Below are 13,688 nucleotides of genomic sequence, written 5' to 3'. Positions count from 1 at the left end.
TATTCTCTCTCCACAGGTGCTGTCAGACCTGCTGAGATTTACCAGCATTTTCTGTTTTTGTGTCACAAACGTCAGTATCCTGCTTCCCTCTTAAGTTAAATCAGTCTCATACTCAGTAAACCCTTCCGGTAACTTCTGTGCTGCACTCGTGTCATTAACCCTTGAATTGCTGCTTCTGTTCCAGCTGTTCTTTCAGTTTAATTGCCCTGTTTTGGTGCATCCATTTCCCTTATTAAGTTTATTTTCTGAGACCTCAGTACAGTGCAGTGCTGTCAACTGCTGCTTTTACTGCTTATTGTTATCTGCTACCTGCTGCTACCGATCTTACTGCTAACACATGTTCACTAAAACTACTAAAGGATCACATTCTTGACCAGGTTTGCTGCAACCCCTCCCCAGATCTGTGTCTTCTTTCTCATTGTAACAATCTCTTATCCTGTTTCATGAATACTCCATTAACATATGAAGATGGTTTCAACAGGGAAGATCCTGGTGATCATATCAGCTAGGTCTCACTCTAATCAAAATGAGGTGGAGATGCCGGCGTTGGACTAGGGTGGGCACAATAATAAGTCTCACAACACCAGATTAAATTCCAACAGGTTTATTTGGAATCATGAGCCTTGGGAGCGCTGCTCCTTAGGTGAGTGATGAGGGAGCAGCGCTCCGAAAGCTCATGATTCCAAATAAACTTGTTGGACTTTAACCTGGTGTTGTGAGATTTCTTGCTCTAATCAAAATAGTTCTCTGGGATTATCATTCCCAATAAATGTGGAGGTACAATAAGATACGGTGACTCCAAATCTCTGAGTATTATTTACAGAAGTTACAGTTTGTAGACACACACCCATTGTGTGGTCTGATGGCTGTCTTTGGCTAGTATGTTGGAAAAGTCACTCATTGTGTCTATGCCAGGTTTTTGAGATCGCCTGGAATGCAGGGAGGCAAAATTTGGCCAATTTCTGAAGGAGATCCATCACAAATGGCTCTTGATGAAGCACCTTTCTTTTAAGGCTTATAAATGTTGTCTTTTAAGCTGAATGCATTCTTGCTGAAGGACCAGTTGCACACCTTATGTAAGTGTGAGCTTGTCTAAAAGTCTGCTTGCATCCTAATTCACACCAAGTCTTGTTTACCCATTGCTCGTGTACGTTGAGCTACATTGGCTCTCGGTCTGGCCTCCCTCCATTTTAAAATATTTATCCTTGATTTCAAATTTCTCTTTCCTTTGCCCTTCCCTGTGCCCTCCTTGAGCCTGCCAGCCCTTCAAGATTTTTCCACTCCTCTGCTTCTGGCCTCTGGTACATCCCTCATTTTTAATCGCTCAACAATTGGTGATCGTCCCTTCAGTTGTCAAGGCCACAACTTCTGCAGTTCCCTCCCTACACTACACCACCTCCACTCTACCCTTCTGCAATGCTCCTTAAAAATCTGCATCTTTTTGGTCACCTTCTCTAATGGATTCAAGAAGGAGATAGATAAATATTTGATCAAAAGCGGGATAAAGGGCTATGGGGAAAAGGCAGGGAAGTGGAGTTAGGATGAGATGGAGATCAGCCGTGATCATATAGAATGGAAGAGCGGGGTCGAAGGGCTGAATTGCCTACTCACGCTCCTAATTCCTATGTTCCTATACCTCCAAATGTGTTGGTGTTTAACACTCCATGAAATGCCGTGGAAAGTTAACGGCGCTATGCAGACGAAATTTTTTTTGGTTAAGTCCTGAAGGGACAGTAGAGAGAAAATGATTGTGTTTAGGATTTTATTGACCAAGTTATCCATCCCTGATTAGAAACGTGTGTCACTGCTGAAGTGAATCGGTTTGTGCCAATTAGTCCTCAAACTCAAGTTCTGCCAGTAATTGCATTGTTGATACTCCCAGGTTTGATCCCTGGTCCTGTGAAGATGATGTGGAGATGCCGGCGTTGGACTGGGGTGAACACAGTAAGAAGTCTCACAACACCAGGTTAAAGTCCAACAGGTTTATTTGGTAGCAAATACCAGTTGGACTTTAACCTGGTGTTGTGAGACTTCTTACTGTGAAGATAACCAGTATTAGTGTCGGTCCAGGAGCTACATTTGGCCTGGGTGGTGGGGGAGGGATTTTGTGGGGGTGTGGAGTTGGAGAAGAGAGAGAGAGACCAGTTGAAATACTGCTTCCAATGTGGTTCAGTGATCCCTTGTGGATATTTGATGAGGAGAGGTTTGAGTTCACCCTCTGTCATTCCTGGTTATGTAGTCTGTTAATGTTTACTAACTGGGCTAGTTACAGAATTGTTACAGCACAGAAGGAGATCATTCGGCCCATCATATCTGTGCCAGTTATCCAAATGAGCAGTGCATCATTGTCACTCTCCTGCCTTACCTTTTTAACTCTGTGTCTTTTCTGATAATCCAACTCCCTCTTGAATGTCTTGATTAAACCTATCTCTATCACAGACTTAGGCAGCACATTCCAGAACTTAACCACTCTGCGTGAAAAAAATTCTCCCCGTATCTCATTGCATCTTTTACCAATTACCTTAAATCTGTGCCCTCTCACTCTCAATTCTTCTGCCAGTGGGCACAGTTTTTCCAACCTACTTTGTCATAATCCGTCATGGTTTTGAATACTTCTATCATATCACTTTTCACCCTTCTCCAAAAAGCTGTTGCAACTTTTCCAATCTGTTCTCAGATCTGAAGTTCCCTGGAACCATTCTCATGAATCTTTTCTGCACTCTCTCTAATGTCTTCACGGCACAACTTGTGGGGCCGAAGGGCCTGTTTTGTGCTGTAGTTTTTCTATGTTTCTATCTTTCCTAAAGTAGGAATAGGATGCAGTGCTCCTATTGAGGCCAAAGCAGTGTTTATACAAGTATAGCACAACCTCCTTACTACTTGTACTCAATGCACCCATTACTAAAGCTTTGGACACTATATGCTTTATTAACCATGTTCTCAACCTGTCCTGCCACTTTAAATGACTTGTGCACAAATGCATGTCCCTCTTGCACTGTTACCCCTTTTGAATTGTACCCTTTAGCTTATATTGTCTCTCTATATTGTTCCTACCAAAATGAAACATTTCACACTTCTCTGCTTTGAACTTCATCTACTTCCTATCAGCCCATTGCAACAAATTGTCTATGACCTTTTGAAATTCTACATTACACTATACTCACAGTTTACAATGCCTCCGAGTCTCGTATCATCCACAAATTTTGAAATTGTGCCCTGTACATACCAGGAAAGGGTCTGACTCCTGGGGGACTCTACTACAAACCTTTCTACACCCTGAAATCCCAGAGGATTTGAGTATAGGGATGTTTTGCTGCAATTGTATAGGGCGTTAGTGAGGCCACACCTGGAGTATTGTGTGCAGTTCTGGTGTCCTTATCTGAGGAAGGATGTCCTTGCTATAGAGGGACTGCAGCGAAGGTTTACCAGGCTGATTCGGGGGTTGGCAGATCTGTCATGAGGAGAGACTAAGTTGGTTAGGATTATATTCACTGGAGTTTGGAAGAGTGAGGGGGATCTCATAGAAACTTTTAAAATTCTAACAGGGTTAGACAGGGTAGATTTTAGAAAGAAGGTTCCCGATGGTGGGGGAGTCCAGAACTAGGGGTCATAGTTTGAGGATGGGGGTAAACCTTTTAGAACTGAGGTGAGAAGAAATTTCTTCACCCAGAGGGTGGCGAATGCAGTTGAGGCCAAAACGTCTGATTTCAAGAAGAAATTAAATATAGCTCTTGGGGCTTAAGGGATCAAGGGATATGGGAGGAGGATCAGGATATTGAATTCAATGATCAGCCATGATGAAGATGAATGGCGGAGCAGGCTCGAAGGGCCGAATGGCCTACTACTCCTTCTAGTTTCTGTGTTTCTATTCATTAACTGCTACACTCTGTTTCCTGTCACTCAGCCAATTCTATATCCATGTTCCCACTGTCACTTTTACTCCATGGTGTCAAAAATGGTTACGTGGATTAGGAATGCCTGCATGGTTAGGAACCTTAAAAGGATGCTTAAAAGAAATAATATTGAAGATATAGAGAATTCAGCTACTTTTTTTTGTTCGAAAGGTGGAAACACGTCTTTCTAACAAAAAAAATCAGATTTTTTTCTGATCAAACATTAGCAACTTGAAGGATAACAGCATCTGTGCAATATCTGACATTAAACAAAAGGCTGGGAGGTCAGCGTGACTTGTTCTCGTGAGCATCCTTGTAGAATTCTCATCACAATAAAGAGCCTGATTAAATCATGTAATATATTCAAATATCTATTTGAAACTGGTGCACTGGTTATGAGCATCTCGCAGCCTCTTAGAATTTACTGTAATGAAAGTCACAGAGTTTAAAATGTGGCAGTCATTTTGCATTTATTTCAAGGATTTAAATGCATATATATTTTTAAAAAATCTTTCAGAATCAATACCAATTTCGATTGCAAAGATCTAATGTTGCTCCGTAAACTAAATGCTGGTTTCAAATGGCTCAAATCTAACGTATGTTTCACACGTACAATTCCAGTCAAATCCCTCTGTGCATCGGAGACAGCCAACCAGTGATGTTGTATTTTAAGTGTTGTGGGGTGGCATCGTGCAGTGGTTACTAATCCAGTATTCCAGACTTCACACCCTACAATAGCAGTTTGAGAATTTCAATTAGAGTCATAGAGGTTTACAGCATGGAAACAGGCCCTTCGGCCCAACTTGTCCATCGATGAACTTGGCTAGTCCTTTTTTTAAACTATTAAGCTAGTGCCCATGATTTCCAATTCTAGAAACAAAAAGCTGGCATCACTGAAACTTATAAAATTCTAGTAGGATGGGCCAGGGTGGATTCAGAAAGAATGTTCCCAATGGTGGGAGAGTCCAGAACTAGGGGTCATAGTTTGAGGTAAGGAGTAAACCTTTCAGGGCTGAGGCGAGGAGAAATTTCTTCACCCAGAGGGTGGTGAATGTGTGGAATTCACTACCACAAAAGGTAGTTGAGACCAAAACGTTCTGTGATTTCAAGAAGAAGTTAGATATAGCTCTTGAGGTTAAAGGGAATGGCGGGGGGGGGGGGGGGGGGGGGGGGGGGGGTTGGAATCGGGATATTGAATTTGATGATCAGCCATAATCACATTAAATGGTGGAGCAGGCACAAAGGGCCAAATTCTGCTTCAATGTTTCTATGAAAACTACCACAGTGCTCTCAGATGTTTGAAAGCTTGGCTAGTTCATCAATGTCCTTTGACTGCACATCTGATCCAGGCCGACACATGCCCAGTCCCATACCAATGTGACTGATTCTTTAACTACCCTCTTGCATCAAGGTTCACCACTTCCTTGTGGTTACTAGGGATGTCCAATATATGCCAGTAATTGCCACTTTACGGAATGAATTTGCAAAAAGAAAAACCTCAAGCTGACTTGGGTCATGTCTCCAGCATTTCCAACTTAATTCTTTCCACTTAGAAAGGAAACCAGAACGAGAGGACACAGCCTCAAAATAAGGGGGAGTCAGTTTAGAACAGAGTTGAGGAGGAACTTCTTCTCTCAGAGGGTAGTGAATCTCTGGAATTCTCTGCCCATTGAAGCAGTGGAGGCTACCTCGTTAAATGTGTTTAAGTCACAGGTAGATAGATTTCTGATCAATAAGGGAATTAAGAGTTATGGGGAGCGGGCGGGTAAGTGGAACTAAACCACTATCAGATCAGCCATGATCTTATTGAATGGCGGGGCAGGCTCGAGGGGCTCGATGGCCTACTCCTGCTCCTATTTCTTATGTTCTTATTACTGCCTAGGTTTGTCCTCCACCTCTCATTGGCTGAATCTGAAGTATCCTAATTCTTAAAATGACTGAGTTATCGATAAATATTCATCAATTTTTGTTGGTCAGATCAACCCATAACTGTGGACTCCTGTGAGCTGTTGCCTTGATGTTCAAGTTCAGTGGACCTCTAAATTCTAAATTTCTTTTAAAAATATTTATCCATTTCCCTTTTAAAAGCTATGGATTATTTTTCCGCCACTGTTTTGAGTAGGGCCTAACCACCTTCTGCAGAATAAAGTTGCTTCTAATTTCCTTCTTTGTTCTTTTGGTCATGATCTCCACTTGAAGAGGGAAGGATTAATCAAAGATAGTCGTCAGCATGGTTTTTTCAAAGGGCAATCATGTCTTACAAATTGAATTTTTCGAGGAGGTGACTACGTGTGTAGATGCGTGTAGTGTAGTTAATGTCATCTACATGGACTTCAGTCAGGCTTTTGACAAAATGGGAGACTAATCAAGAAGGTAAGAGCCCATGGTATCCAGGGCAATTTGGCAAACTGGATCCATAATTGGCTTAGTGGCAGAAGGCAGAGAGTGATGGTTGGAGGTTGGTTTTGTGACTGGAAGCCTGTGTCCAGTGGTGTTCTGCAGGGGTCGGTGCTGGGTCCCTTGTTGTTTGTAATGGACATTAATGATCTGGACGTGCGTATAGGAGGTACAATAAGTAAGTTTGCAGATGACACAAAAATTGGTGGTTTGGTAAATAGTGTGGAGCGAAACCTTAGATTACAGGACAATATAGATGGGCTGGGTGGATGGGCAGAACAGAATGGAATTTAACCCTGAAAAGTGTGAGGTAATGCATTTTGGGAGGGCTAACAAGGCAAGGGAATATACAATGAATGGTTGGACCCCACAAAATACAGAGGATCTGAAGGACCATGATGGGTATGTCCATAGATCTCTGAAGACAGCAGGACACATACATAAAATGGTTATGAAGGCATATGGGCTACTTGCCTTTATTAACCGAGGCATTGAATATAAGAGCAGGGAGGTTATGATGGAGCTGTAAAAAACAGTTAGGCAACAGCTGGAATGCAGTTCTGGTCACCACACTATAGGATTAAAAGTGATTTGTACTAGAGAAGGTACAGAGGAGATTCACCAGGATGTTGCTTGGGCTGGAGTATTTCAGCTATCGAGCGAGACTGAAGAGACTGTTTTCCTTGGAGCAGAGAAGGCTGAAGTCTATAAAATTATGAGGGGCATAGATAGGGTGGAGAGAAAGGAACTTTTCCCCTTAACAGAGAGGTCAGTAACCAGGGGGCATAGATTTAAGTTAAGGGGCAGGAGATTTGTAGTAGATGTGAGGAAAAACTTACTCACCCAGGTGATGGTGGGAATCTGGAACTCACTGCTTGAAAGGTTGGAGAGGCAGGAACCCTCGCAACATTTAAGAAGTGTAGATGAGTGTAGTGTACTTGATGTCATCTACATGGACTTCAGTCAGGCTTTTGACAAAATGGGAGACTAATCAAGAAGGTAAGAGCCCATGGTATCCAGGGCAATTTGGCAAACTGGATCCATAATTGGAACGCCATAACATACAAGGCTATGGGCCAAGTGCTGGAAACTGGGATTGATGGCTGGGGTGGACAGGATGGGCCAAAGAGCCTCTTCCCATGCTGTAAAACTCTATGACTATCTCCCCTGGTTATTCAATCACTGACCCCATAAATTCTATTCTGGGAAGTTTTACTGCAGCTGTCGAGGAACTTGACGAGACCACACCTGGTATACAATTTTGTTCTCTTTCTCTTTATTTGAAAAGGATATAATTGCTTTGGAGGCAGATTAGAGAAAGTTCATTTGATTCATTCCCAGAATGCAGGATTTGCCTTGTGACGGAAGGTTGAAACAGGTTGGGCCTGTACCCTCTGGAGTTTAGAAGAACGAGCAGTGATCTTATTGAAACATATAAGGGGTTTCGTAAGGTGGGTACAGGGAGAATGTTTCCACTTGTGGGGGAGGCTAGAACTAGGATACAGTTTCAGACAAGAATGAGGAAAAATTATTTCTCGCAGAGGGCCGTTAGCCTGTGACATTCTCTTCCCCAGAAGTCAGTGGAGGCTGGATCATTGAATTTATTCAAGGCTGAGGTAGATAAATTTTTGATAGACAAGGGAGTTGAGGATCATGGGGGACAGACAAAAAAGACAATCCGATCAGCCATTTTCTTATCAGTTAGCGGAGCAGGCTGAAGGGTTGAATGGCCTACACCTGCTCCAAGGTTCAATGTTCCCATATTCCCTAACGCCCTTCATCAAATCACCAGTTTTACTGAAGAGGTGTAATAGTTTCTCTTCATGACCAGAGCCAAAGTAAAGTTTTAGTGGATTGCTTCCACACCCAAGTCACGGATACTCTTCCAAAAATAGAACATCAAATAATTCTACATGTGTTCCAACTCCAGCTACACCAATGATTAATATAGATCTAGATGTTTCCTCGCTTTTTTACTCTGTACCCTACTTATAAAACTAGATCCCCATGTAAACCGTTTTACCAATTTACCCTCTAATTTTCAAGAGATTTCAGCATGCATTCCCTTCGTTGTTGATGTTGTTTTCTTTTGTACCTTGGAGTGTTTTACTGCATTTAAGACATTATATAAATGCGAGCTGTTGCTGCTAAGATGGAGCTTCCCAAGTGGTGGTTTCCCTTCTGTACCTTGCTCAAGTACCTATTATTCATGCATGAACATCAACAGTAAAATGTTGAGAGAGAGTCTGATAATGCTGAGAGGAAGAGAATCACAGCTCAGCTCGATTCTGCCCTCAACCATTCACTTTTCACTGGATAATCGTCAAAGAGGGAAACATGGGCTAACTTTATTTCTAACCTAGAACACAAACCTGTACAACCACCCGAGCAAAATTGGATAAGCCAGGGCAGCCTGGAACCTCCATACTTTGTGTGGTTCAGTTCTCACCTAAGAGGAAGCAGTGGTCTAGTGGCATTATCAGTGGACTAGTAATCCAAAGATCTAGCGCAGGTTTGAATCCCACCATGGCAGATGGTGAAATTTGGTTTCTGTAATTAAATTACCATGAAACTCTTGTCGATTGTGACAAGCTGTGCCTCTTGATTGTTATACCATCAGTTTTTCCTTGTCTAATTGATAAGCCTGATCAATTTGTGGTGTAATTTTAAAAAAAAATCTTTCTTCAGGTATTTCCTATTTTGAAACTGAAATTGAATTTTAGTTGACTTTTTATTCATTCTCAGATGAATATGTGGGGAAGCAGTGGTGTAGTGGTATTGTCACTTGGCTAGTAATCCAGAGACCCAGGGTAAAGCTCTGAGGACCCAGGTCCAAATCCCACCACGGCAGATGGGGAAATTTGAATTCAATAAAAATCTGGAATTAAAAAGTCTAATGATGACCGTGAAAGCATTGTCGATTGTCGGGAAAAGCCCATCTGGTTCACTAGTGTCCTTTTCGGGAAGGAAATCTGCCGTCCTTAGCTGGTCTGGCCTACATGTGACTCCAGACCCACAGCAATATGGTTGACTGTCAAATGCCCTCTGAAAAGGAAGGCAGTTCACCGTGGGCAATAAATAAATGCAGGGCCCAGCCAGCGATGTTCATCTCCTGTAATTTGAATAAAAAAGAAAATTCAAACTTGTGTCTGACAGACAGACGATTGGTATTTGGGTCTCTCTTTTTGTTCTTGAGGATTTCTCTGCACAGCGGTGGTGCGCAGTGGGTGCGAGCGTTTGATGCTGATTACACTAAAAGTCATTGTTGGCACAAGGGCCAGATGGTAGCTCTGACTATAACATTAATCTCGGTTATCAATGCTTCTCTTTGTAGACTGAGGTTTGAACCTAATCCAAAGGAAGGAGATGTTGATTTGCTTTGCTGTCAGGCAGCTGTTGAGTGGCACCAAAAAAACAGTCTGAGGCATTGTCAGCGCAGCGTGTTAGCGATGTTCAAAAGGAGGTTTAGATTTGACAGATATAGTTTTGTTGCAATTCCCTTCTGTTTTTCATGTATACAGAATTACCAGGTTTTCTAATGCTAAGTGTGGGGTTTCTTTTGGAGTTGAAAGTTAGTAACAACTGGCTGAAAGCTCCGTGATCTGTACATAGCTGCCAGAGGACGTTGCAATACGCCCAAGGTGCATGCAGGACTCGTGTGACTGAGATTTGTTTCTCCTGTAGACTGTGTGCATCTATGCGGGGTTACGTCACTGATTCAGCCAAGGCCCGTATCATGTGGTCTGGTCGGAGATCTAAAAAGCGAGCACCAGTATATGTTAGTAAAGACCAGAGTGCATGCATAGTAATGAGTACAAGTAAGCAAGTTTCTAATTACACACGAATGGGCAATAAGTCAACCATGTACCCTGTGCATTTCCTTTAGATCTAACCTACTTTGCGGAGCACTCGATAACCACTCTGACACTGTGTAGGAGATGGGGCTAACCTGTGAGGGTCTGTTTCATTATATTAAAATTCGCTGTATTTCGTAGCATTTCAGTCAGGAGTTAGTCATTTCTGAATGGGGAAAGCGGGAAAAAAGTACAAATGTGCTATTTTAACAGTTTTACTTGTAACAGTTTAAGGAACAATAGTTTCTTCCTGGTGCACAGAATATATGTGAGAATTTATAACCTTGCCTTCCTCTTTGAGAAGGGGATGTTAAATTATAAATAAGTATGCCCTTGTCCAGTGTTATTGCCCATTACTTTGAAAACTTGCAGTATTAGGCAGATCAGGAGCTCCCTCCCACACCAGCACCTATATCTGTCTGGCTTTCATGCTATCAATCTCCCTTGCCCTCTTGCTGCATTGCACTATGGCCCCTCTCCCTATGGAACCTGACTTTCCCTCCTCTACATCTGTCCACTGTCAAGATTGCTTTCTTCCATCTCTGCCTTTGCTTCCTCCTCCTCTGGCTGCCAAAATTCTCGTCCATGCCTTCGTACCCCGAGGAGCAACTTCTCAAAATAAACTAAACCGTCTCCCTGGCCAAACCTCCTCCAGTTGCAAAACGTTCAAAAGACTACAGCGTTCACGCCTTGGCACAGTCTTGATTTCCCATTGCTCCCCTTCGTCACAGCTCGACTACCTCCTGGTGGCTGTCAGACAATTCTCGTGCACGCTGTCGCATTCTGCCTTGGTTCAACCTACCTTGATGGTTAACTCACACCTTGTGTGTTGAAAGCATTGACTGCTCTCCTCACACTGGGTTACTTCCATTAGCAGTGAAGCCAAGTAACGAATTAGAAGTGTCAATGTTTCAGGTTCAACGACCTTGCATCAGAATCGATGATGAAAGTTCACTGACCTGAATTATTAAGTTTGTTTCTCTCTCCGCGCATACTGTCAGGCTTAAAGTTAAAGTGTATTTATTCGTGTCACAAGTTGGCTTACATTGACACTTCAATGAGGTTACTGTGAAAATCCCCAGGTTGCCACACTCTGGCACCTGTTCGGGTACACTGAGGAAGAATTTAACATGCCCAATGCACCTAACCAGCACGTCTTTCAGACTGTGAGAGGAAACCGGAGCACCCGGAGGAAACCCGCGCAAACACAGGGAGAATGTGCAGGCACCATACATACAGTGACCCAAGTTGGGAATCGAACCCGGGTCTCTGGCACTAAGAGGCAGCAGTGATAACCACTGTGCCACCGCGCTGCTTCCTGCAGATTTCCAGCATTTTCTGATTTGTTCTTTCCTGATTTGATATTTCATACCACTAAGTGCTTTGCTAGGCCAATCTAGTGGGCAGTGAAAAGTCAGCCACATCAGTGTGAGGCTTGAGTAGGGCATGTAGACCACATGAGGTAAGGATAGCAGGTTTCTTTCCCTGAAGGGCATTAATGAACCAGCTGGATTTTTAATGATAAATCTACAGCTTTACAGTCATTTTTTTTATTTTCAGCTTTTATTCTTATTAAAAAAAGACCTGAGTTTAAAATCTCAACCCATAATGGGGGCTGAACTCATTCACTGGATGACTAGATCAGTAAAAACCATTGACTTGCCAGTGTTTGATGATTGACGTGTTTCTTACTGTTTTTACAGGGGCCCAATGCTAAGCCGGTGGTCTCATTCATTGCTGGTCTTACTGCACCGCCAGGTCGGAGAATGGGGCATGCTGGTGCCATCATTGCTGGAGGCAAAGGTGGAGCCAAGGAAAAGATTGCCGCCCTCCAACATGCTGGTGTGGTAATCAGCATGTCCCCTGCCAAACTGGGTAGCACCATACAGAAGGTAAATAGTAGTTTCAGTTCTAGAGTTTACAGAGAATGAAAAACATGAACACCGGGTGTGTTTTATCATCTGTAAGATCTTCCATATGGATTTGGACCGTAGTGTAAACACCTCCCTCTTCTTCACATGGTCAAAATCCTTCCATCTTTGTCTTATCTGACTTGTGCACTAAATGGTCTTCATCTAGTCCTCAGCATTGATTTTCCTTCTTAATTGTGATGTTCTGCCTTATTTACTTTAATTTCATAGAATCTTGCAGCACAAAAGGGGGGAGCATTTGGCCCATCACACCTGTGCTGGCTCTTTGAAAGAGCGGTCCAGTATCATGAGTTAAAGTAAAGCGTTACCTGATGGTAAATTAACACTTTGCCCAGCTTATTCAAATACATAAGTAGCCTAATGCTTGCCCGTTGAGTTAAACCTTTTAATAGAATCATGCAGTGCAGAAGGAGGCCATTCGGCCCATCAAGTCTGCACCGACCACAATCTCACCCAGGCCCTATCCTCATATTCCCCTGCATTTACGCTAGCTAGTCCCCTTGACACTGAGGGGCAATTTAGCATGGCCAATCCACCTAACCCACACATCTTTAGACTGTGGGAGAAAACTGGAGCACCCGGAGGAAACCCACGCAGACACTGGGAGAACGTGCAAACTCCAAGCAGACAGTGACCCAAGCTGGGAATCGAACCCGGGTCCCTGGCGCTGTGAGGCAGCAGTGCCGACCACTGTGCCACAATGCCACCCTTTCATTGGAAAACACCCATTCAGCTTTATAAAGTTCAGTTTGTGGTCAGTGACCATTGCGCTGACTGTGCCACTGTGTGATTCCTGTCACATTGAACAGCTTTCAGTGCCTAAATGTCAGCCAAGGCTCTTTATACTGGTGCTTGTTTCACAGGAATACTTTCTGTCTGACAATTCCTCTTCACTGCACAGTAAGAAGAGAAGCAGAATTCTCATACCTTTTTCAGCCACTTTCTTTGTCTTAAAAACACAGCGGAAGGCACATAAAAGTATTGAAAATGACTCAGCTCCTGGTACCATCTGCATTCTAGGTTTCATTTATCTCCTGAAAATGCTATCCGTATTTTTTAAAAGGACTCAATTTTTTTTTAAGAAAGCAATTACTGGAAAGGTTCGGGAGTCTGTAAATTCTGTCTATCACCGAGGCATTTCTTCGGTGGCACAGTGCTTAGCACTGCTGTCTCACAGTGCCAGGGACCTGGGTTCAATTCCGGCCTTGGGTCACTGTCTGCGTGGAGTTTGCATGTTCTCCCCATTTCTGTGTGTGTTTCTTCTGGGTGCTCCAGTTTCCTCCCACAGTCCAAAGATGTGCAGGTTAGGTGCTCTTAGTGTCAGGGGGATTAGAAGAGTAAATATGCGAAGCTATGGGGATAGGGCCTGGGTGGGATTGTTGTCAATGTAGGCTCGATGGTCGGAATGGTCTCCTTCTGCACTATAATGATTCTATGACTCTACTCTATGACTGTCCTAAGCTTGCTTCCTACCTGTTGTGTCGACTCACTGCTTTGCTTTCCTCATCCAGCTATCGCGCATCTTGTCTTGCTGCAACATGACTTCTTACACAGCATGGCCACCCTCTCTCTCTTGTGACATTCTGGTCGACATGTTCCTTGTTCTCTGAGAG

At 43.2% G+C, this 13,688-nt stretch overlaps 1 protein-coding gene across 2 annotated transcripts in view; it reads left to right on the top strand.

Moving 5' to 3' along the window:
* suclg1 (succinate-CoA ligase GDP/ADP-forming subunit alph) overlaps nucleotides 1–13,688 on the top strand; it is a 68,533-nt gene that overhangs the window by 43,243 nt on the left and 11,602 nt on the right. For both annotated transcript variants that reach the window (XM_078224027.1, XM_078224036.1), the window contains exon 8: nucleotides 11,848–12,036. In XM_078224027.1, the coding sequence (XP_078080153.1) occupies nucleotides 11,848–12,036 (189 nt within the window). The remainder of the gene's footprint in view (nucleotides 1–11,847; nucleotides 12,037–13,688) is intronic.

This window comes from Mustelus asterias, chromosome 1, assembly GCF_964213995.1.
Source record: "Mustelus asterias chromosome 1, sMusAst1.hap1.1, whole genome shotgun sequence".
NCBI lineage: Eukaryota > Metazoa > Chordata > Chondrichthyes > Carcharhiniformes > Triakidae > Mustelus > Mustelus asterias.
Note: the sequence above shows the minus strand (reverse complement) of the source record. Positions and strands in the feature narration are given on the sequence as shown.